General features: G+C 53.1%; 1 protein-coding gene across 2 annotated transcripts; it reads right to left on the reverse strand.

The window, feature by feature from the left end:
* Nucleotides 1-313: 313 nt before the first annotated feature.
* On the reverse strand, nt 314-22,172 carry LOC121436287 (angiotensin-converting enzyme). 2 transcript variants are annotated; one of them, XM_041636099.1, is made up of 25 exons: nt 21,825-22,172; nt 21,011-21,178; nt 20,214-20,307; nt 19,496-19,639; nt 18,703-18,894; nt 17,990-18,087; nt 17,506-17,678; nt 16,940-17,163; nt 16,514-16,658; nt 16,160-16,258; nt 15,816-15,938; nt 15,236-15,447; nt 14,455-14,591; nt 13,432-13,590; nt 13,104-13,191; nt 10,997-11,140; nt 10,639-10,830; nt 8,806-8,903; nt 8,458-8,630; nt 4,485-4,708; nt 4,036-4,180; nt 3,513-3,611; nt 1,465-1,587; nt 964-1,151; nt 314-767 (listed from the first exon to the last, which is right to left on the reverse strand). In XM_041636099.1, exons 1-25 carry the CDS (start codon nt 22,086-22,088, stop codon nt 535-537), a joined length of 3,939 nt encoding a protein of 1,312 aa, XP_041492033.1. In that variant the 5' UTR covers nt 22,089-22,172; the 3' UTR covers nt 314-534. The 2 variants fall into 2 exon arrangements, with proteins under 2 accessions (XP_041492033.1, XP_041492034.1); XM_041636100.1 differs by lacking the exons at nt 20,214-20,307; nt 21,825-22,172 and having other exon boundaries at nt 21,011-21,175.
* Between the last annotated feature and the right edge of the window lie 2,809 nt (nt 22,173-24,981).

Here is a 24,981-nt window from a genome sequence, read left to right on the forward strand (position 1 = left end):
GTGTGGACCAGGATGCATGGAAACAGGGTGAGCCCTAAATATGTATCCACATGCAAAGCAGGAGGCAGCTCGCAGCATCTGCTTCCTTGGTGACTGCGTGGATGGGCAAGGACTGCTTGCTGTGGCAGGACCCAGGCTACCTCACCTGGGTGCCAGGAAGGCCGGTGGGAAAGATTGAAGGGGATGGGGGCCAGAGCACTTGGGACTATTTGGGTTCCTGCTCTGAGAGCGTCTGAGAAGGTAGCAATTGGTAAAGGACTGTCTGTCTGGACTGTCCTGTCCTTGACTTTCCCACAAGAGACACAGACTCAGATGTTGGGGAGGACCTTTAATGGTATTCACAGAGACTGGATGGGGAATTCCATGTTAGAAGCTGGGTATCTAGAGAATGAGGGCCGGGAGTGGGGGCAGAGAGGGGGCAGGGGCAGGGCAGAAGAAGGAAGGGCCAGCTAGAGTGTGTTACACTCACACACCATGTCCCCCATCCAATTTCTCGTGGGACACTCCTCTGCCAGCCTCGCCAGCAGGGTCACCTCAGGAGTGTCTGAGCTCCACCTCGGACCCAAACTGGGGCCCACGGTGGGGCCTGCGGAAGCTGTGGTGTTGGCGGATGGTGAAGAGCCGATGGGTGAGACCCAACGTGGCCACAAGCAGGGAGACACCCAGGAAGAGCAGCACCCATTGGCCCACACGGGCCTGCTGTGGCTCCAGGTACATGCCCAGGAAGTTGACACGGTCAGACTCTGGAAAGGGGCCTTCTGAGCGAGCTGAGCGAGGAAGCAAGGAGACAGGACGGTGGGCAGGGCGACAGACAGGAGCACTGACTGGGACCTTGTGTTCTGGCGTCCCTGTCCTTGCTCTGAGATCAGACTGGAGGCTGTCTGGACTGGGAATAATGGGGTTCATCCCTGTGTGAGCTCTGGGAGCGGTGCGTGGGGCTGGAGGTGGGGTGGGTGCTAGTACCCGTGTTTGGTGTCCAGTTGTATTGCGGCCAGCCCAGCGTCTCTCCGTGTCTCCTGTTCTCGGTGATGAGCCACTCTGTTAGTGGCTTGAAGTAGTTCATCATGGCAGAGGCTGACATGTTTGGCTGGCCTGTGATCAGCTTCATGGCTTCTGGCCATGGCTTACTGTAACCCAGTTTCATGGTATCCCTGGGGGCGGCAGCAGAGAAAGGGAACCTGAGTAGGAACCATGTGGATCCTTTTGCCCAGTCTGGCATTTTTTCTCCATACCCCTTTCCCAGCATAAACGACCCCTTAGGTTTGGGAGAGCCTGAGTGGGATTGGAGCAGGGTTGGGGAGGAGAGATGCAGGGCCCAGGGGCTCCAGTTTCCTCCTGAAAGTAACATGTCAAGGGTTCTTCTTGACTCTTCTCTGCCCAAGAAACCAAACAGAAAGTGCTCCCAGAGTAGCCTCAGTGATTTCTCAGTTTCAAAGAGTCAAAGGAGGGGTCTGAAACACTCACGCCAGAAGCTTTCCTGCTTCTTTGGATTGGTAGATGTCACACTTGTGCAGGGGACCCGTGTGCCCAGCTGCACGGCACAGCGCCTCGTGGAACTGGAACTGGATGATGAAGCTGATGAAGTACCTGGAGTGGAGAGAAGGTGTGGGAGAAACGCCTGGAACACAGGAAAAGTATAGCACGGGGTGGGAGAGGGACTCGTCCATTGCCAGCGCGACCCAGCCTTCTGACAGTCACAGGGGACCCAGCGGAGCAGGATGCAGCCAGGGTGTCACTCTGGCCTTTGGTGTCACCTGAGCTCTTCCCAGATGTGCCTGTAGGGGTGCTTCCCATCCCTCGGCTGCCCACATTCCTGCTCCAAGGGGATCCAAGAAATAGGCATATCTCCAGGTTAATAAGAGAGCCCATTAAATTGTTACAGGCTGTGTGGTTTTCAACCCTGGAACAGAGGCCAGGGTTGCTGGGTGGAACGTGCGGAACTGGTAGGGCCTTCTGGGTAGGGAAGGCACTGGGTAGTCTTATGTGGAGCAGCCGGGATTTCCTGGTAGGAATATACCAATCAAGGCCCGGGGCAACCACAGCAACTCTGGTTTTTAAACATGAGTAGTGGCACAGACTCCTCCCATTGGATCCTGGGCACAAGCCGTGTGCCACTTGTTCCCCCTGGCACTTCCTCAAAGAGCTCTCTCTGCTCAGGCTACTGGCCAGAACAGAGATGTGTGTTTATAGAGAGCCAAGTCTCCTTTGCTCACTCCTGTCTGGATAACTGTGCTAAGCGGGGACACTAACAACCAGAGGGTCTATCTCGAGGCAAGAGTGAGTATTGGGACCTCAGAAGGAGATCCAGGAGGTGGTGGTAGCCCCACTGGGAACCCCTTCTCCAAAGCTTCTTGCGAGGGCAGTCTCTAGGTCAAACCTGATGGGACCTAGCAACAACTCTTTTTGCTCCTTGCCCTCTGCAGCCTCGGAGAGCATCTCAGTAGAGAGACATCTTTCTTTCCAGGTCCCAGACTCTGTCCATGCTTCTATGTTGCTGGCTTTCATCCTGGTGTCAGAGCTCTCCCCTCCACCCCCCACTCAGCTTCCAGAGATTACTAGAGGCAAAAACTCTAAGATGTTTTGCTCTCCTGGGAGGCCTTCTCTGTCCTCTGTGCCTTGGCTCCCAGGTAGCCTGGGCACCAGGAACTCTGGTCCTGAGGTCTACCCATCACAACTTCTTCAGAGCTCTCTGGATCGCACACCCTGAGTAAGTTCCCCATAAGAGCATGAGGAAGGAAGGGAGCTGCCTTGTGCACCTTATGCTACGGCCAAATGATGCACAGGCGAGTGCTGATGCCTTCCACTTAGTGAGTTATTCACAATGTATGACGATGCACGGCTGCAGCCACCAGGTTCCCCAGCAAGCTCTGTGTAGACGAGTGACTAGGTGGTTAGACCTTGTGACCACCCTGTGTGTTGAGATCAAGCTGAGAGAATGGATACTCATAGAGAGAATGTTGTTCAAGCAAAGGACAGGAGCTTTGACCCCCAAGCTGGCAACTAACTTGTCCCTAACCACCTTGCCTCCTGCATAAGCTGGGCCTCCTGCCCTGGGCTCCAGACTATAGAACATTTCGGACAAATACTGCAGGCAGTTGGTTCAGTTGCAGCAAAGGGCCCACAAAGGGATCATGTCTCAAATCTAATTGATCAACAGAACCCAAGTCAGTACCCAGCCATGTGCCACTGTTGATGTCAACTGCCCTGTCGGTGGTAGGTGTGGTGGCTCAAGACAGGAGGCCCGCTGTGTTAGACCAGCCTGAAGCTTGGACTACAGAGTAAATCCCGTTTTAAAACAAAAATCCTACCCAGACTAGGCCTTGTAACCATTAGCCAGACTTCTAGTGGAGTTTCGGGTTTTAACCGTTTGGTTGGTTTAGGCTCTCGTGTTGTACAAGGAAGACTTAAAGAAATGGTTTTGGTCGTAGGTGAGTGGACTGTGTGTCACGAGCCAGCACTCGCTGGTCTGAGGGGGCAGCTCCAGCATAGAGCTTTTCTCCTTTTGCTCTTACCTGATGTACGGCACATTTGCAGGAACATGAAACTTGGACCCTGGGTCAAAGTCATCTTGAGATCTGGGCACTGGAGGGCAGAGACCCTGATATTTCAGCCTGTCAAACAGGAAGATATGTTAAAGGGTGACTTTGGGGTTGAGAGAGGGTTGGCATTTTTAAAGTGAAGAATAGTCCCTTCACCAGAATGTCCTCTACTCCTGTGTGTTGTGTTCTGGTGTACAACCACCCCAGGGGACCTCTATCACTTGCACACATACACACACATACACATACACACACATACATGCACACACACATGCACGCACACATGCACACATACACACACGGACTCCTATCACTTGTACATACACATATACACACGTGCACATGCACGCACATACATGCCTGCGCACACGTGTGTGCACACACACATACACACACACACACACTTTTTCACTGGCTCATCTGCAGACACACAAGCACATGCAGACACTCTCGGAGATGCACTCAAATCCACACCCCCACCAGAATGTTCTAGAACCTGAGGCTCCACCACTCTTGGTTGTAGTTCTCCTTGGTGATGCTTCCATCGAAGACCCTCCAGCGCCACTGGTCGAGGAGGTAGCTGAAGGGGATAAAGGCGATCTTGTCGAGGGCCATCTTCATTAGGAAGTTGATGTCATACTCTGCCAAGGAAGGGTGTGCAGCCTCAGGTCCATGCTGGCCTCGTGTGGGGGCCTAGCAGCTCAGGTCCAGTGAGGGGAAGGGAATATGGTGTTGGATCTCACCATCCCTAAACTTGCCTCTTGGGATGATCTATGTATTATCCTGTCAGGTTCATCCTGCTGGGGCCCCTTCCCTTTCCATCCAACGATCTATCTCAGGTCTTTGCCCGGGTCATCCATAAAATCTTCCTATTTCTGCACCTCTCAAGTATGTTACCCCCTCTGGGTCCTCAGCCCACCTACCAGCACCTCTGCCCTCTCTCACCGTAGCCACCGCCCTCACTACTGAGCAGATTGAGGCTGTGGAGATGTTTCGGGGTAGACACTGAGAGAGCCAGCACGTCTCCAATAGCCTCATGGAAGCCAGGGTTGGCACCCTCCCGAAAGGACACAGGCAAGTCTTTGTACTGCATGAAGTACTGGATGTGGCCCATTTCATGGTGGGCAATCACCAAGTCCTCCATGTTCACAGATGTGCACTGCTTGATCCTAGGAATAGGGGCAGGGAGAACGTGTGTCAGGACGACACAAGGGCACAGGGACCACGGTGAGTGCATCATGTGACTGATAGTAAATGTATCATGTGATAGTGAGTGCATCGTATGAAGCAGGCCTCCTCCCCACAGATGCAAGGAGCATGACCTGATGAGGAGAAGAAATTGAGTAAGTGGTCCTGAGAAAGGGGTTGATTTGGAGCCAGACGTCTCTGAAGGTCATCAGAGCCATCCCTCTGCCCCTAACTTTCCGAATAGCTCCCATCCACACTGAATATTGCTTTCTGACTTGGTCTGGAGGCACAGGGACGTTCAATCCTGTACTTTGTAGGATGTGTGTCCAGTGCTTTCCCATGGACTTGTCTCCTTCTTCCAGGGTTGGGGCTTCCTGGGGACCACATGGGCTGGACCACTCTGCATCTCATTTAATCCCAAACCACTAGAAGAATGCTTAGGACCAGGGCTGATTGGCAGTTGCAGAGCTGTCCAGGCCAGGAGGCTCCGCCTCCTTGTGTTCCCCTCACCCACTTCTTCAAGCCTGTTCCAATGACAGGAGAAACTTCTTCCTGGGGTCTAAACAGAGTCTTTCAGTGCAGGTTCTCCTCATATTTCTTTCTCATCAGGGGGATGGGAGAGGGAGGAGCTCCCCAACATCCCACTAGGTATGGGATCTGCCTACCTTCTCCTCTGAATCACCACAGAAAAGGATTCCCACAGGTATCCTCACCTCCATGATCCCTAATCCCCTTGTCAATCCACCTGGGCCTTAAAGCTCCAAGTCCTCATGCCTCTGAAGGGCCCAAGGCCAGGCAGTATCCCCGCTCCCAACCCCCACATGAACCCCATCTCTTTGTCTCCTGGCTTTGTGTCTATATAAGAGCTTCATCAGCTGGGGACAGAATCACCGCCCCTTCCCAGACATAGTCTTTTACCCTCTTCCTTTGAATCTGGGTTGCCCTGGGTATTCTCCCGTAGAATGTGGCAGATATGTAGGGTTGAAAATGCCTGTGGTCCTAGCACTTGGGAAATTCGGGATCAACCTACCCCTGGACCCAGCAATACCACTCCTGGGAATATACCCAAGAGATGCCCTATCATATGACAAGAGCATTTGTTCAACTATGTTCATAGCAGTATTATTTGTAATAGCCAGAACCTGGAAACAACCTAGATGCCCGTCAATGGAAGAATGGATGAAGAAAGTGTGGAATATCTACACATTAGAGTACTACGCTTCAGTAAAAAACAATGACTTCTCAAATTTTGCATGCAAATGGATGGAAATAGAAAACACTATCCTGAGTGAGGTAACCCAGACCCAAAAAGATGAATATGGGATGTACTCACTCATAATTGGTTTCTAGCCATAAACAAGGGTCACAGAGTCTACAATTGGTGATCCCAAAGAAGCTAAGTAAGAAGGTGAACCAAAGGAAAAACATATAGTTGTCCTCTTGGCTATGGGAAGTAGACAAAATTGCCGGGGAGAAAATTGAGATCTTGAGGGTGGGATGGGGGTAAGGGGAGATGGGGAGAGAAAAGGGAGAAGGGGAGAATGGGGGGAACTTGGGGAAAAAGGAGGATTGGGATAAAGGAAGGTTAGATAGGGGAGCACGGAAGCACAATTCTTAGTTAAGGGAGCCACCTTAGAGTTGGCAAGAGACTTGAACCTAGAGTGGCTCCCAGATGCCCAAGCCGAGGTCCCCAGTTAGTTCCTTGGGCAGCTGAGGATAGGGAACCTGAAATGACCCTATCCTATAGCAATACTGACGAATATCTTGCATATCATCATAGAACCTTCATCTGGTGATGGATGGAGATAGAGACAGAGACCCACACTGGAGCACTGGACTGAGCTCCCAAGGTCCCATTGAGGAGCAGAAGGAGGGAGAACATGAGCAAAGAAGTCGGGACCACAAGGGGTGCACCCACCCACTGAGACAGTGGAGCTGATTTATTGGGAGCTCACCAAGGCCAGCTGGACTGTGACTGAAAAAGCATGGGATAAAACTGGACTCTCTGAGCATGGCGAACAATGAGGGCTGATGAGAAGCCAAGGACAATGGCACGGGGTTTTGAACCTACGTAATGTGCTGGCTTTGTGGGAGCCTAGCCAGTTTGGATGTTCACCTTCCTAGGAATGGACGGAGAGGGGAGGACCTAGGACTTACCACAGGGCAGGGAACCCTGACTGCTCTTTGGACTGGAGAGGGAGGGAGAGAGGAGTGGGGGGAGGGGGAGAAGGGTGGGAGGAGGGGGAGGGAAATGGGAGGCTGGGAGGAGGTGGAAACTTGTTTTTTTTTTTTTCTCCTTTTCTCAATAAAAAAAAATGAAAAAAAAAAAAAAAAGAAAAGAAAATGCCTGTGGTCCTAGCACTTGGGAACCCAAGTGAGGCGGGAAGATCACAAGCTCAAGGTCAGCCTAAGTGATATAGTAAGACCCTGTCTAAAATAGGATGCCTGAGGCAGGAGGAATCCACAGCAGACAGGACTCCGTGCCAGTTTTACACTAAGCCATTGAGAAACCTGGCTTCTGTTTTAACTCATCTGCCAGCCTGGGACAGTCACAATAGGAAGGAACCCAAGCCAGCTTGTGCCAGAGAGAAGCCTGATCAACCCCAGCCTCTCCAATCATCCTTAACCAGGTACCCAGTGTGAGAGGCCACCCTAGACACTGAACGTGGGAAAAACTGAGGAACTCCAGCCAGCAGTCAAAACTAGATTCTGGGTAAATGGCTCCAGAGGAGCCACTGAAATTCCCCCCCGCTGTGTCTAGGGGGTACCTCAGTGCTTTCTTGGCAAGAATAAAACCCTGGGAGTCACTCTCCTAGTGCCAATATATTAATTAAAAATTTAAGAGTTTATTGATTTATGTGGTAAGCACCTGCCATGGTGTGTCTGTGACCATCAGAGGACAGCCATTTTTGCAATTCCATTCTCTCTCTCCACCATGTGGATTTGGAGGCTCAGACTCAGGTCATCAGACTTGGTGGCAAGCACCTTTATTTGCTGAGACATCTTGCTGGCTCAGTTAAAGTTCTTAAATACTGACTGAGATGCCTGTCGCTGCGGAGTGAGGACACTTCCACTGGGCACTGCCGGAACTGCTCAGAGATCCTTGAGGACCAACTGGTCATTTTATGCCACGGGATTTTGGGGTGGTCTGTTAGACAGCTGTAGGCAGCCAGCCCCAACTTGATAAGGACAGTGCCTTGTCTGCCAGCGGTGAGAGCGGGGTCTTCCTATGTCACAGTGGTGCACCATGGGAAGGGCCAACAATGTGCAAACAAGGCTGTGCAGCATAGACATCAGGTCTGCAACCTGAAGCATCCCACTGACCACTGACAAAGCTGGCCAGCACTTCTGGCATTATTTTTTCTAAGATGTATTTATTTATTTTATGTATATGAGTGCTCTATCTGCACGTGCCAGAAGAGGGCATAAGAACCCCCTATAGATGTTTGTGAGCCACCATGTGGGTGCTGGAAACTGAGCTCAGGACCTCTGGACAAGCAGCCACTGCTCTAACCACTGAACCATCCCTCCAGCCCCCTGGCTTTCATTTCTCCGATGGAACTTCCCTACCTGGTCTAGGACCAAACTCACCTCCTTGACTCTCAGTTCTCAGTTTCGTCCCAAACTGCCCCCATCTGTCTTGCTCTCTCCCGTTGAGGGGACAACCACAGAACCTTGACTCAGCTCATACTCTTGTCCGTCCCAGGATCCTAGCTCCACTCAGACAAACCTGAAGTCCTTGCCATTGTAGAAGTCCCAGGCTGAGGCGTGGCACACCACCTCCCGTCCGTCAGTTGGCTTCTCCAACATTGACTTGTTCCAGAACTCGGGGGGCACAGGCAGCAGCCCCAGGGAGGTAAAGAAGTCATCAGCTTCCTGAAATATCCTTCTGGGCGTCCATCCCTGCAAGCAGAGACAGCTCTTTGCAAACTGGGGTCTCTGACAGACACAGCTGAGGCAGGAGAGAGGCTGTAAGAGGGCCATACTGGTGGGGAGAGGGTTTCTGTCCTCTCATCTGGGGCCTGCCCTACCTTGTTCCCTCAGAAGGCCCACGGACAATGGCCTTGGCTTCACTGACCTGCTTTATCATGGCCTCCGTGGCGTCCAAGCTGGGGGCAGAAGGAAAGGGTGCCACCAACTCATAGATATTGGACCAGGTCTGCGCCCACATGTTCCCTAGAGGCAAGTTGGGACACATAACTTTTTAGGCTCAGAGCAATGCTGTAGGGATAAGGTGGGCAGATACCAATCCTGTCAATCAAGGTGGCATCTTTTGAGCATCAACTGTTTGCAAACCGTGCTGGGGCATTTGATGTGCATGGTCTCCCACCTGCATGCCCAGCCCACGAGGTCATTTCCAGTGAGAGTTACAGGTAAGAACCTTGCTGGGCATTAGGAATCAAGGTAGCCTTTCCTGCCCATGAGCAGTGAAGGCGTCTTCCACAAGAGACTCGTAGTACCTGGAGCATCAGTGCCCACATGCCTGTCACTTCCTAAGTGCTGCCCCAAGCTCACATGTAGTTCTGCCTGCTTCCTGACACTGTGTAGCAGAAGAACTTGGGTCTGGAGAGAGTTAATCCAAACAGGGTCTCAGACTCCTAAGTGACGTGGTTGGATTTCAATGCCATCAGGCTACACTCTTGTCCCCTCTGTAACCTCTCACATTGTATTGTGCCGGTCACCAGTCACTCCGACAGGAACCAACCGTCTCCTTTTGGAGAGGCTAACACCCTAGAATCCAGTGTCAGTTAAGAGCCCAGCTCTCCAGGACTGGAGAGAAAGGGGGAGGGGCATTCAGAATGACTAGAAGGTTCAAAACTCCATTAGAGTTGGGGGTCTGCCATAGCTGGGGCAGAATTGCCAGAGGGAGTCAGAGTGGCAGAGAGATGAGAAAGGAGTGGGAGGGGTGGGGGTGGGGCACCTAAAGGACTTCTTTTTCTTTGACCACAGGAGATGAACTTCTAAGCCCTGGTCTGGACCCCTGGACACCTGGAGCATCCTGCTTCCCTCCTGGGCTCTGTGTTCTTGGTCACTGAGTTGATATTTACTTAGATATTCTTTGAACTGTCCCAAAGAGGGATGGAGGAGGACTAGATCTTGGGATGCAGCAATGTTCCAGTCACACGAGAGTCAGACCCAGAGAAGGACAATCCTTCTGGGGGTCTCCCAAATGACCTCTAAACGTGCGCTGTCTGGCTTCACTATTCATAACAACTGCAGGAAAGCAATGGCCCATTGGGGACAGAAAACCGGTGGCCTCTACTTTTCCCCAGGTCTTTCTGTCTCTTCGTCTTCTTCCTCCTTCACGTACTCAAGGCTGTTTGAATGTTTAGAGTCGTAGAAGAATAAGGGCCCAGATGTTGAAGTGGATCTGAGCTCTCAGGACTTTTCTTTGCTGCCACACCTTGACTTAGACCCTGAGTCTTCTCCCTCTGAGCCCCCAGCCCTGACTTTGCATCTGTCAAAATCTTACATCTTTCAAGGCTCATAAGGAATTTCCTCAGATCCCCACACCCATATTCCTGGATCTGGCTGTCTCAAGGCATGATGGGCAATGTGGTCTAACCCTTAAAAGATGGTGAAATGCTTGTATAATGTGGTTCTGTGGCAAACATGGCACCGGGAGAGCTGGGGAGTGTGGCTCAGTGGTAGAGCACTTGCCTGCCACATACAAGGCCCTGAGTTCAATTCTTCTGCACCAAAAAAGAAAAATATAAAAATATGTGGTAACTAAACGTGAGCAGGAAGTCCCCCAACCCCACCCCACTCCAACCTTGGCCATTCTCACTCAAGGCTTCAAGTCTTATCACTCATGACGCTTCAGACCTGCTCTCTGCTCTGTGGCCTGCACTGTCCTGTCCCTTACTATTGTCCATTGCCCACCTCCTTGAAGTTGGACCAATGTCCTTACCCAACAGGTGGGCGGGAATGGGGCCATCCAGGTTGATGTATTGGGACCCATAGTGGCGGTGCAGGGAACGGCGCACGTAGGCATGTAGGTTCAGGTAGAGTGGCTGCAGATCCTGGTACAGCTGTTCTAGGTCTTGCTCCAAGTTTTTAGACTCATACGATGATCTCCAGGAGTGCCCTCCATCTGCGTAGCCTGCACAGGAGACAAGCCAAGCTTTCCCAACAGCTCTCATTCACTCAGTACACCCCTGTCACCTCTGGGGCCCTTCCTGTCCCTAGTCTAAGGATCAGAGGACCTCTTTGAGGAGCTTGAGGGAACTGGGAAGCAGACAGCCAGCGGACCAGCACTGGGAACTTACCGTTGAGTCGGGCGATCTTGTTGGAGAGTTCCACATACTTTGGGAAAAGGGGGAGGATGGATCTCCCCACTTTGTCTCGCCAGCTCTTCCACACCCACAGCAGTTCTTCATATTTCCGGGATGTGGCCATCATGTTGGTCAGATCTGGAAGGGAGGGGTCGAAGGGCTTGAGCCTCGGTTCTTGGCTCAGCACTCGTCTGTTTTTAAGTGGAACTTGGTCATGGGATTTCAGAGTCAGAAGAAAGCTTGACAGGATAGGCAGTAAGTAGCGAGAGGGGAGAGGGCTAGGGAGCCAGCAGCCACGAGGAGCTCATAGGGTGCCCACCTGGGGGCGACATGCTGCACATACATGACACTTGCAGGGGTTCAGCAACTTGGAAAGGGGTTTACTTGTTCCTTTCTTAGGAGTAGCTTAATGACAGGCTTGTGTCCCCACATAGGAGGTGGCCAGGCTAGAGCAAAAACAAGCAGTTCTCCCATGAATTCCCCTTCCCTGGGAGAAATAGTTTGGGAAGTTTCACAGGCCTAAGTTCAAGTTCTATCCCTCCCATGGAACCCCCCCCCCCAAGTTACCCTGGGCGGGTCTTTTTCCATATCTATAAACAAAGGAGTTATCCTGGCTTTCCCAGGCACTTGGAACTGTCTGTCTTCAAGCAGGGGCTGTGCCTGCTCATTGCTGCATCCCTGGGGACCCACAACATCCTTTGCAAATTGTCATAGGAGTTCCAACAGCTGTAAGGGCTGTGCAGGTACAAGGACTACCTGAGCTGCCTCCAGCAAGGTGGGCCCTGGGTTTATGTCCTGTGGAAACCACTCTGCATGAGACACCCTCCTGAGAGCAGAGCTCAGGCCAGAGTGAGCATCACACAAGACTGTGGGCGTCAGTCTGGGAACAGATGGCTTCTCCTCTTTCCCTGCCCTTGGCCTAGATGTAGGAGCCCTGGAGCATCTGAAACCCTCACTGTTGAACTTGGGTTCTATTCTGGAACATTCTAAGTCATATGCTCTTGTCACAGAAACGGTAAACTTAATTAGCTTTCTTTGAAAAAGATTTGTTTTCAGAATTCAGTGTCTGCTTTCTGGTGATGAAAGTCACCGGTCTTCATGGGCTTTTTATTTTAATTACCATGTCAATGACCAGATGGCCTAGTTCTGGATCAAAGGGCTGTACGGTAGGGATGCCAAATGCTACGTGTTTTTTTAAAAAATATCCATATTTAGAACTATACATCCAGACATGCCCATGTGTCCCAAGTGTGCTTGTACACACACTCACACACTCACGCACGCACGCGCACGTACATGTTCCCTCTCCCTCTTGGCATGTGTACCCACATCCACTACCTATAGGCCCGACCCCGCCCTGGAACTGTTCCTGCTCCTGTTTATTTTCCATTTCCCCTTCTCTTTGTCATTGTTCTGACATGGGAGCTGGACTGGGGCCAGGAAGAAACAACTTCTGGTAAAGATTCCTCACAAAGAATGTTTATGACTCTAGCTCACCAACCCTGGAAAGAGATGTGTGTGTGTACAGGGGGAGGGGGGCTGAATGAATCTTTTCATAGGGGTCAGGCTGAAGAGACATGAGCATTGAGAGGTGGCTATGAGTCGGTCCATGGCGATCCGGCGGGAAGGTGCCATGGAGGAAGGGATGGTGTGGGGACGTTACCAGCTAGGGACCGGAGGCCCAGTTCTAGCTTAGTGCCTGTAGGCCAGTGGGACTCTTGCGTGGTTTATCCTTTCTGGCCCCAGATTCTCTTTCAGTCATGTCCCAGTGGAGGAGGGGTTCCTAGGAAGCCACAGAAGGTAGAGACACAGACCCGAAGGTCTTTGGCTCTCCTCTTTGGGGTCTGTGACTCTGAAACACATTTGAGATTCTATTGCTCTGAGGGGCAGGTAGAAGGAAAACATTTGGGGAGTTCTGGGCAGGTGGGATGCCCTGGGGGCAGAGAATTAGAGAAATGGCAATGGGGTTCTAGCTCTCAGTGGGGTCAGACAGTTCTCCCGAGGAAATGAGTTAAGGAAGCCCATCTCTTCCTTCCCTTGACGGCATCCTCATCCCTACCAGCCAGTCCCCCAACTCTCTCTCTTTCGGGGGTGCTCTCACCAGGCTCTAGCTGCAGACAGGTGCCATTTGTGTAGCAAACATTGGCTATGCTGTAAATGGTCTCCATGTCCAGCAGGATCTGGTTGTACTGCAAGGGGGGAGAAAACGGGAATGAAGAATCCTCCTCCCATTTTGCTCTGGCCCCACGCATTATGGGTGGGAACCAAGGAAGCATGTGCCCCAACGTGTTGCAGTCATGGGAATTCTGGAGACCTGCGGACATGGCCCATGTCAAGACTTGACAAATCGAGAAAGTAGCGTGGAGGCAGACCCGCGATTCGGCTTACTCCCCAGCAGTGCCCACTCCCTGCTCTCCATGGCCACACACCTCTTCTAGCTCACTGGGAGGTAGCACTGCCCGGTCCATGTTCTGAACCTTCCTTATGATCCGCTGGGTGCTCGAGTTCTGGAAGTTGGTCACATCAAACTTCTTGGCCAAGGTGCCATATTTCAGGGTGTGGTTGGCCACCTCCTTGTTTTTCTGAAGCTGAGGGCACAAGGGGGTGGTGTCACAGGCTCAGGAGATTTGGCATGGCCTCTGTGCAGGAGGTTTCATAAAGGTAGTGATGAGGAGTGTGGTTTGATTAGGTGCATAACTTTGCCCATACAAACACCCTTCTCTTCAACCTGGGCCGTCCGCTAATAGACTGGGTACAGCATGTGTTCCTCAACAGATATCTGTGGTCTGGCAATGTATATCCTGACAGAGCAGGAAAAGGGAGTCCAGCACGCCTTAAATGTCATTAGGATGAAGGTGGCGTGATATTAGATAGGAGCCCCCTACCTCCTGGCCCTGAGTATTCAGAGGTTGCATCTTTGAAACGGGAAGAATGCCAGCTTGTGCATAACGGCCAAAGGATGTCTACAGGAAGAGAAGGTGAGGTACTAAGGACCCATGGGCAGCACACAGCGGGTCTTTAAGCAATGTTAACACCCTGTGATCTAGGGTTAGAGCGCGTGGCCAGAACTGGCTTCCTGTGGTGTGATGTATACACTCTGCCGCAAAGGGAAGGACAGGGTGCAGGGGAATGATCCCTCACGGTGCTGACAAACAGGCTGTCAATCTTGGAAAGAGGGACGCCGTCATTGCTTATCATGGCAATGGATTACAGTCTCTGAGACTGGTAACTAAGAATGGTATCTGACAAGAGAAACTCGCTCAGACGAGGATCCAAGCCCAATAAATCTGAAACGGAGTGTCGTTTTTAAATACTCTGTCCAGACTTTTCGCCGGTTTTGGCAGCTTGGTACTGTGTGTGTGCTTGTGTCTCTCTACGTCTGTGTGTGTTCTGTGGGTGTGGCTGTGTTTGTGCACATGCTAGATGCTGGAGTTGGTGGAAATGGTTCCTACCAGGATCTTGCTGGCCTCTAGGGTAATGTTGGTGTTATAGTGCCAGTTGGCCTCTGCGTACGCGTTCCATAGCACCTGGGCTGTCCGGTCATACTCCTCCACGAACCTGTTAGCTTCAGTTTCATCAGTCACCAGGTCTGCAGGAGGTGAGGAGGAAAACAGACAGGCCTTGCCTTCCTTACCACAAGGCGTGGTTCCATTGGAGTCCCCTCCTGCTGTCCCCTGGCTCCTTGCCCCCTCGTGGCCCTGCCCCTTTCCAGCAGTCCCACTTGGGTTCTGGGTTGTCTGGATGATTGGCACTCGGTGAGTTGTTGTCTGGCTTCTGGTTGTTGCCTGGTTTGTTATCCCCTGGCTTCTGGTTGTTGCCTGGTTTGTTATCCCCTGGTTGGTTGTCACATGGTCGGTGGTCACCTGACTGAGGACCAGCAGGGGGTGCCCATAGCAGAGCAGCAGAAAGAGGAAGCTGGGCAGTCCTGGAGTAGCCCAACCTTGGCCCATGGCCGCAGGAGAGCAGAGCCCCGAAGCCTCTACCACTGGCCAATAAGAGCCGAGTCTGCAGTGTGACCTCATAGAGCAATGTGCCAGCAAGGCTGACCCCAGGGGCCCTCAGGCTTGGGTTCACCGTCTCTAGGATGCTGGGAGAAAGACATGCCCATCTTTGCTGTAGAGCCCAGAGGTGGGACATAGCTGGAAGGAGCTGACCAGGAACCTGAGGCCTGGGCCCAGAGGTCAGAGGCCAGGACTCCTCTAGGTCCCTGCCCACCCTCACTTAGGGCTTTACCAATGCTGTATGGATAGTTGTCAGGTAACGGTGGACGCCACTGATACTCTGGCCAGCCGAGGACTTCACCATTTCGCTGATTCTGCTCCTGCAGCCACTGGCTGAGCGGTTGGAAATACTCCAGCAGTGCCTGGGCATCCAGGGCCTCTGAGCCCACCATATCCTTCAGCACCTCCTGCCAGGGCCTGGAGCAGCCAGCCTGCAGCAACTGCCTGCCAAGCAGAGTGAGCACTGTGGGTATAGGAGACACAGGCTGGGGTCCACCGCGGTGCTGCCGCCCTTCTGTCCTTCGTTAGTAAAAGAACTCTAGGGCTAGGGTCTCTGTGAGAGTGGCAGGGGACATTTTCCTGGCCCCGTGGCAGTTGAAGTCCAGCTCAATAAATATTTGATATGAAAGAGAGAAAGGGGAAAGAAGGAGAGAGAACGAGGGAGGGAGGGGAAGGGGTGGGAAGGAGAAGAGAGAGTTACTCCAGAGCAGCATAGCTTTGTGGGGTTCCAACCCACAACAGTCAGCTACCTGTAGTAATGTCCCTCACCAGCCTTTCCCCTCTGCCTCCCACTTTCCCTTCCCACCACATACCGGAGCTTGGCCCCAGCCAGGGTAGACTGGTAGATGTCACATTGGTGTAGCGGGCCCTGGTGACCCGCCTCCTTGCACAGTGCTTGATGGAATTGGAACTGTAGAATGAAGCTCACAAAATACCTGCAGGGACAGAGAGCAGGGGCTAGGAGGAGTGTGGAGAGCTAGGCAAAAGTCCCTTGTTCAGGCTCTATCCCGAGTTCCGCAGGGCAACAGCTGGACCACGGGCTAGCAGTAGGAAGAAGGAAAGAAACCGAGCGTTGCCCAGGAGAAAGGACCTTTCTAATTCTCAGCCCTTGGGCCTGAGGGATGACAGAGCAGGGAGGAACACAGAACTCTGGTACCTGATATACGGTGTCACGTTTGGGATATGAAACTTGGCTCCGGCATCAAAATGAGTTTCGTTCCGGACAACTGGAGCGCAGATCCCCTGGTACTTGGTTCTAGAAGGGTATGTTTAAAATCTTAAGGCCCTAGGGATGCACAGGCTGCTTGTGATTTGCAGAAAAAAGGCACTGGTTCCACCCCTAGCCTCCCTCTTCCCCAGCATCCCTTCTACATCCTGGAAAATGGGGGAGACTTTCTGGAGTTTTCAGCAGGGATGGAGGAGGCAGTGGGTAGGGGGTAGATGTTAGAAAAGAGGGACAAGACTGGTGGAGGCAAGGGGTCCCCTGAGTCAGGTTTCTCTCTCTCCTCACCTGAGATACCACCAGTCGAAGTTGTAGCGGGAGGGTGGAGTATGTCCACTGAAGACCCCCCAGCGCCACTGGTCCACCAGGTAGCCAAAGGGCAAGAAGGCAATTTTCTCTAGGGCCATCTTTAGCAAGTAATTGATGTCACTTTCTGTACAGAAATAAGAAGAGAGAGAAGGTAGGGGAAGGAGCAGCTAGGGCAGAGTGGACCTGGGGGAGGGGAGGGCTGTGCAACAGGAGGTGAGGCTGCACAGAGGTGACCCCCAAGTTCTTAGCTCCAGGAACAAGGACTCCAGGAGAGTGCCAAGCTCAAGGTGTATATGGGGCCTCAAGATAAAAATGACGAGATGGAGTAGGGGAACAGTAGAGATCTAACATGATAGAAGGAGACCTGACTGAGCTAAACAATCCTCTCCCTGGCCCACTTCACACCTATGTCGTTGGTGACATGGTCCAGCAGGCCGATTTTGTGCAGATGTGCAGGAGTGGAGACAGAGAGAGCCAGCACGTCCCCGATGGCCTCGTGGAAGCCAGGGTTGGCACCTCTCCGCAGGGGGACCATCAGGTCCTTGTACTGTAGGTAGTACTGCACGTGGCCCATCTCATGGTGCACTGTGGACAGCTGCTCCATCGTGACCCGGGTGCACTGCTTGATCCTGGAACATGGATGGGATGAGGATGAGGGTGGAGAAGAGGGCAGGGCAGGGACCAGAGCCCTGAGCAGGCTGGGACTAGAGGAGCACGGGGTTAAGGAGGCCTCTGTCCTGGGGTGAGAGGTGTTTAGAAACTAGCAACCCTTTGACCTGGCTCTGGCCGACCACCACCACTCTGGCCCTCCTCCATTCCAAGGCACCCAGCTGATTGTCCCTGAGAGCTGCAGGGATGGTGAAGTAGGAGGACAGGCCCTGCTGCCCTGGAACAGAACAGTCCTCCGATACAGGTTGAAAACAGCTGCCTCCTCCTTGGAGTCCCACACACTCCTCTTCCCAGGTCTAGACCTGAAGTCCTTCCTGTTGTAGAAGTCCCAGGCTGAGGCATGGCACACCACCTCCCGTCCATCAGTTGGCTTCTCCAGCATTGACTCTGCCCAGAACTCAGGGGGCATTGGTGAGAGCCCCAGCGAGGTGAAGAATTCCTCTGCTACCCGGAACATTTTTGTGACATTCCAACCCTGGCCAGGAGGTGGGGAAATAGATCAGGAGTCGGTCATGTGGGAGCCTCTGGGACTGCCTTCAGGGCGAGGCTTAGTGATCTCCACCCAGGATAGCTTCTGGCCCAGGAAAGATATCTGAGGTTCAGTGCCCTCACTTCCCAGGGGCAGGGCACTGCTGACCACAGCAGATCACTCTGCCACCACGGACGAGACCCTTGATCACTGTTGACTGTTGTAGGACAGGGGAGAGGCTATGCCTATCACATGGCCCTTCTTACCCCTCTCTTCCCATCTCATTGCCTTACCTGAAGCCTGGCTCCAGAACTTACCTTCTGCACCATTGTACTGGTGACATCGAGGTTGGGTTTGTTCGGGAAAGGCACTACCATGTCGTAGATGTTTTCCCAGCTCTGGGCCCACATGTCTCCTAAATGGAAAAAGCCAATGGGACAGTTTGGTTCCCTGCCCAGCCATGCTAATTTCCCATCTTTGCTACCCTGGGTGGGTGCTGGCACCTGTACCCTAGGACCACAGGATAGCCCTCCTGACTCTCTGGGCTCCACAGGGATGGTTACTGGTGTCCTTTCTGAACATGCCAGGATCCTTTGCAAAGGGGCCCCAAGCTTCCAGGCTTGTGTCCTCACCTCAGAAGTATCTACAAGTAGGCTGCCTCTTCCCCTGAACCTGCAGCCAAAGCCATTGGCTTGACCCCTAGCTCTGCCCCATGCTAGCTCTCTTTTGGCTCTAAGTTCCTGCCTCCTTAAGCCTCCATGCCCCCACTTATTCAGCAGGATTCCAGGCTGCAGGGAACGTTGAGCTGGGAACAGAAGTCATTGAGGCTTCTGCTTAAGGAAGCAAAGGTCATGGCAATCCACATATTGGAGGTACCATGAGGAAGGACCACTTTCCCTCTGCTGAGCATCCTCCTACACCCAAGCTCCCCTGGGCACAAGGTCCAGCACCATGAGGATGGACCACTTTCCCTCTGCTGAGCATCCTCCTACACCCAAGCTCCCCCGGGGCACAAGGTCCAGGTCCTTACCCAGCAGATGAGCAGGAATGGGTCCCCTGAGGTTGATATATTTGTCCCCATAGCGTTGATGCAGTGCGCGGCGAACGTAAGCATGGAGGTTCAGGTAGAGGGGCTCTAGTTGATTGTAGAGGTGCTCCAGAGTCTCCTCAAAGGAGGGGGAGTCATATGCTGAGCGCCAGTAGGCTCCTGTGTCCGAGAAACCTAAAACAGGAGAGCACAGGTCAGGCCCAATGGCTCTCCACATCCTAGTTTGGTCTCTACCATCTTCCTGACTCCAAGCACTGGTTTGAGATTGTTGCTTAAATTGGCCTTGAACTCAAGATCGTCCTGCCTCAGTCTCTTGAGTTCTGGGATTACAGTTATGTGCCACACTCCATCCCCCCTTTTTTAGACAGAGTCTCACTGTGTAGCCCAGGCTAGCTTTGAACTCCTCATCCTCCTACCCTTTCAAGCACTGGTATTACAGGTGTGGGTCACCATATCAAGGTCTATAATTTCCAACTAAGGGCTACTCAAATCTCCAGCAAAACAGGTCCCTAAGCACAAAGATGCAGAGAGTCTTAGGGCTGGGAGCAGTGCCACAAAAGGTACCAGGAACAGCAGTGAGGGGGACAGGACGGCAACGTATGCTTGCTATAGGTTTCATGCCATTCCCACTAGTTCTGAGACCTTGGATCAGCCCTGCAGTCACCACACTGGCTGCTTTGTCTAGCTCAGGGACCCGAGGCTCTGGGGACAGCAGACAAGAGTGTCTTGTAAGTTTGGAAGGCTGCTATCCATGGAGAGGAAGATGCAAGCTCACCATCTTGTTTGTAGGCTTCGTTGCTGAGGTCAGTAAAGTCTTGGTAGAGGGGTTTCAGTGGGATACCCACAACATCATGCCAGCTCTCCCAGGCGAACAGCAGCTTGGCATAGCTTCGTGAGGAGGCCAGGATGTTGGAGAGCTCTGGGACAGGTGAACAGGGTCAGTTAGGAACCGTCTGTGTGCCAGTCTCTGGCAGCCTTCACCAGAGGCACACACTGGTCTTTACCATTTCCACCAGCATCTTCAGTATCACAGTGACCCCAGAGCAAGGGCAGCCTATGCGTTTGCTGGGGCGAGACTATACAAAGAAAGCACCGGGCAGGACCCTGTACCCAGGAAAATGGCTAAGATTGTTGACACAGAAAGGGCATTTAGGGGTTAGAAGAGACAGAACCCTCTCCATGGCTCATTGCATAGAATCGCTGACCTTGTGGTACAGTCCCAAGGGACCCAGGGCTTGTGAGAGGCTTTTGGAGCAAGTGAGAGGACCCATTAAAAGGAAAGCTAGGTGGCCAGAGGAAAGCTTAGCGGCGGAAGGGTGGCGCTAGCAGGTCCCCAAAGTGCCCAGAGAGGCAGGGGAGGGCAGAAGTATGGGTACATCTGTGTAGTCCAGCCCCAGTGGGGGACCAGTGCCTTTGACTTACTAACAAACATAGATCCTACAGGTGACCCAGAAGCACTAGGAAACCCCAGCAGAGATGGGACCGGCCCATACCTGGGTCCAGGGACCAGCAGGTGGCAGTCTTGTTGGGGAAGCAGACCTTGCCGGTGGAGTAGATTCTGCTCATGTTGTTGAGCAGGGAGTTGTACTGCCAAGTTGGAGTTGAGGAATGATTGATTATTAGTGAGCAAACATCGGCCTCTGGAGTTAATCTGCCCACCCCTTGGCTAGGAGGAAAAAGTGGTCTGGAGAGGGGATGTGACTCAGACGCAAGCACTCAGTGACACTCTTCCAACTGCCTCCCTTCCCCGCGGAGGCAGCCTTCGCAGGTGGAACAGACCAGAGACCCAGGGTCTGAGACAAACACCAGCTTGGTACCAGCCCACAGTGAGGGTGAATCCCTGCCGTCCTCTGGCCCTGTTGCGTCTGTCTTTCCAACCCTTGCCCATATACCAAGTCTACCTAGAGAGAAATTTACCGTTGACTGTGTGTGTGCGTGCGTGTGTGTGTGTGTGTGTGTGTGTGTGAGAGAGAGAGAGAGAGAGAGAGAGAGAGAGAGACCACATCCACTCACTCTCTGCATGTGTAATGTAATTCTGGGTATAAAGCACGGGGCTTCACACATGCTAGACTAAGCAGTCTGGTTATTCAACTACACTCCAGTTCATGAATTTGATTTTTCTACTCCGCCACACGTCTGGAGGGAAAACCTGTGGTCCTAGCAGTCAGTCCTCTGTTTCCCCCTTACAGTCAAGGTCCATACAGGTCCCTTCCTGTCTGCCAGGCTGCTCTCCCAACCACCACAACAGGGCACTTGGCTACTCAAGTTCTGTTTCCACCCTCAGGCCCACCTGCTGCCGCTGGGCCAGGGGCAGGTTGGCAGGTCCGAGGGTGCAGATAGTCCCAATGACCTTTCGCAGCTTTGAGTCCGTGAAGTTCTGCCAGATGGGGCCATATAGCTCCTTGGCCTTCTTGCCCCAGACCTCTGAAAACTCTTGGTTGATGAGTTCTGCTTCCTCCTGTGCTCAGCAGGAGGGTGGGAAGAGAGGTCCGTCTCAGGTGGAGGCCATGGAGGAGAGGCTACCGTACTGAGAGGGCCTAGGAAGGTGGAGGGCTTCCAGACCCCTAGTTCCTGCAGAGATTCTGTCCTAGAGATGAGCTTGCAGAAGCAGCATCCCCACTCCTGAGCCCTCGGGTTGGGAACTGTGGGAATCTGACTCAAGGAAACAACGAAGGAGAAAATTTGGACCAGAATGAGGGGCCAGTGAGTGGAGGGGCCAGAAAAGGAACCTCAATAAAAGGTCAGGCAGCTGCCAGGAGGCAAGGGCTCTGAAGCCTAACAGAGCTCCCTATATGCAGACCACCGCTGCCCCAGCTCTGGACGCCCACGCGCTGGGAGGATTTGGCCTTGGAGGAGTTAGCTTCATCCTTTTCATTCCTATGTTGGCATCACGTGCCCAAGCCGGACTGGAGCATCACCGCCTGTCTAATGCGCAGAGCGGGTGGGAGGGTCTGACTGGTGGCAGGGGCCCCACTAGGGATCTTGCGGCTCAGGGCTGAGGTTGGGGGCCCCAGGCGTCTGCTACCCCGGGCGACTGACCACAGACCTGTGATTGGTCGCTGCGCCCTGCCGTGCCCCGCCCCCGCCCAGGCCCCAGCGCCCACCTGGAGCCGCGCATTCTCCTCGGTGATGTTGGTGTCGTATGCCCAGCTGGCTGCGGTGCTCTGGAACAGCACCTGCTCGGCACTCGAGTTGTGGCTCTCGGCGAAGAGCTGCGCCCCTGCCTCATCCGCGGAAAAGTTGCCCGGCTGCAATCCGGGGTCGAGCGCCGGGGCGGGTGACGGCACCAGCAGCAGAAGCAGCGACAGCCACAGCAGCGAGAGAGGCGACAGCGGCCCCCGCCCCCGCTGGCCGGACGCGGCCCCCATAGCGCGGTACGCCGCGTGGTGCGGCGCTGTCCCTTCTCCCGCTCCGCGACCGCCCTGCGGATTATAAAACCCAGCACCGCCGCCTCCCGACACACCCCCACCTCCCCGCCCCTCCGCTCTTCCTCCTCGGCTCCAAAGTCCCCGGCTACGCGGGCCCTGCTGAGCGGGGCGGGGGAGAGATTCCTAGCCCGCCCTGGGCAGGGGAGCCAGGCCGGAGGGGTCGGGGAGCAGCCTGGGTGGAGAGATGGGGCAAGGTGGGGCGCTTGCAGAAGAAGCTAGAAAGGGGTCCCTGTCCCCTGCAAACACGCTGCTGTCGCCGCTCGGCCGTGCCTTCTGGCTGCCACCACGTAGTCTTAGGCCATAGAGCCCAGCGGTCTCTGACTTCTCAAGGCTTCCAGGCATAACCCTCCAAGCCTTTCCGGGTTCTTGAGTGACAAAGGGGCGGGGATGGCTGGCTGGTGCGGCGGGGATGGACTTGAGGTTGCGGGGTCCTGGAAGAGTGGGTGCCTTGGGTAGTTGCTGCAGATGTTGGCAGCCAGTTCACCTTGGGCTTGGGGTGAGGGACTCCTTGCAAGAGCAGAGGAACTGAGGGTCTGTTCTGTTCTACGAGGGGTGGCCATAGAGTGGGCCACAAGCGCTGGCACTCCTGCTCCCTACCCTTTGGCTACAAGGCTGGCAGTCAGCTGTTCATCTCACAAGAATCATCAAGCATTGCCCCAACAGAGCCCTAGAACCTCACAGTTGCACGATCTGAGAGCGACGAAATGCCTTAGAGACGGGAACAACCCCCTGCTTTTAAAAACGGAGAAATTACCACTGAGACAGATTGGCTTCAAGTCACCTCAGGTCTCCACACTCCCAGTCATTTCCCTATCTCCTCCACCTGTCCCTCAAAGTGACAAGCGTGGGGGAGAGAGGATCATGTCCTCTTGAGGCACAGGAGGCTGTGGAGGCTAAAATCCCTCAGCACCAGAGCTGTTCCCCCCAAGAGGTGGAAGGATTCTTGTCCCTGGCAGATCGAGCTGGCCTGTCAGGTGACATGCTAGAGGAGAGGTCCCTGAGGACTGAGAGATGGAGAAAGGAGGAAGGTGGCTAGCAGGGGGCTGCCTGGTGCGCACCGTGTGTCTTTTCCACCAGTGAGCGGCTGTCTTCAGCCAGGAAGCCCCCTGAACTGGTAGAGGCTTAGGAACGGGAATTCTGAGGGCGGTACCTATGAAGGTCAGATGTGGAGGGTGGGTAGACACCGCAGTTAAGAGTCTGGGGCTTAGCCTGCTTTCAGAAGCTCTTCTGTCTTTTCTGTCAGAAGCAGAACTGAAAGCAGGAGAGAGGAAGACAGGGTGGGGCTGGAGGCTCTTGTCTCCGAAGAGTTCCTGAGTACCCGGGCCAGCAGAGAGGAAGAACAGGCAGTTCTTTCTTCTGGCCCATTCTCAGGCCCAGCTGTGGGCAATGGGACACGGTCTGTACTCCTGGGTTAGGGACTGAGTTCAGGAATGAACGGTTCTGCCTTACCGTTGAAATGATGAAATCAAAGGCTAATTACTTGTATCTTGCCCACTGATCCCAGGGATGGCTGGAGTCACCACCCTGTCCCTCCCTCTAGGTGACATTTTGTTGTAGGAACTTGTTGAAACACACAGCTTCCCCACGATGCCATACTTTCCCAGGAGGGTAGAGATGCGGTCAGCCTGCCTCATTCTCTGTGATGTTCCCAGACCTTAGCACACAACACACCTGTCACAGAGGAGGCGGCAAGGCGATGCGAGGAATGGATGCTCAGCCTTCATGCTCACACCTCCTAACGGCAGCTCCAGGGCCTGCAGAGGAGTCTGTGAGAAGCCAGACCTCACCAGTTTGGAATTTAACAGTAATACAGACATTGCAGCCTTGATATCCTCATAAGTAAAAGTTAAAAATAACTTTCTCTGTTTTCAGGGTCTTACTCATGAGGGAGAGGGATATACATACATATATATAGTGTTTGTGTAGATATACATATATGTATATATATTACATACAGACATATATACCTTACATTTGTTTTGCATGTTGGATGTTTCTATACCCTTATGTGTGAATGCTGTAATTTGACATGATAACCTCGAGGTAGGTAATTTGCCATTTATGATAACCTTGAGAGGTATAAAAGAGTTCTTCCCTGTGAGCTCCCTCCCCAGCTGAGACTGTGGAGAAGGTTCCCAATCCTCCAGGAAGACTAAGTTAGGGTGGGGCCAGTGAGGAGCTGCGAAGACCCACCTGCAGAAGTGCAGCATGCTTGTCCAGCCAATCGCTCATCTTTTAAACTCTTTCCAGCTACTTAGTAACCACAGAGAGAGGATAGACAGCCCCAAGAAATATGGTCAACAAACCTAGGCCTGGGTGGCACACTCCTGTAACCCTGTACTTGGGAAACAGGCAGAAGGCCCAAAAGTTGGTAGTCAGCCTGGGCTACATGAGTTCCAGGTCCATCTTGGACTATATAGGGAGACCCTCCTTCAAAAACAAAACAATATAAAAAAAATAACATAACAAAATCAATATAGAGCGGCTGGAGAGATGACCCAGAGACTTAGAACACATGCTGCCCTTGCAGAGGACCTGAGTTCCCAGCACACTGGGTGGCCCCCAGTGCCAAAAACTCCAGCTTCTGAGGTCTAACGACCTCTTCTGGCCTCTGAAGGCATTGCATGCACACACACACACACACACACACACACACTCATACACATTAAAAGAATAGAATTGGGAGCTCAGAAATAAACCCTTACATTTTTCCTATTGCTTTTGTTATCATTGTTTTGCAACATAACCCAATAAGCCACTTTAATGCCTTTTGAGGGAGGTGCAGGGTGATATTGCCAACTAACTCTGGTTACCAGTTTGCTCCTTATAAAAG

Source organism: Microtus oregoni, unplaced genomic scaffold (assembly GCF_018167655.1).
Source record: "Microtus oregoni isolate MIOR12 unplaced genomic scaffold, Mior012 000048F_ref0000485, whole genome shotgun sequence".
Classification (NCBI taxonomy): domain Eukaryota; kingdom Metazoa; phylum Chordata; class Mammalia; order Rodentia; family Cricetidae; genus Microtus; species Microtus oregoni.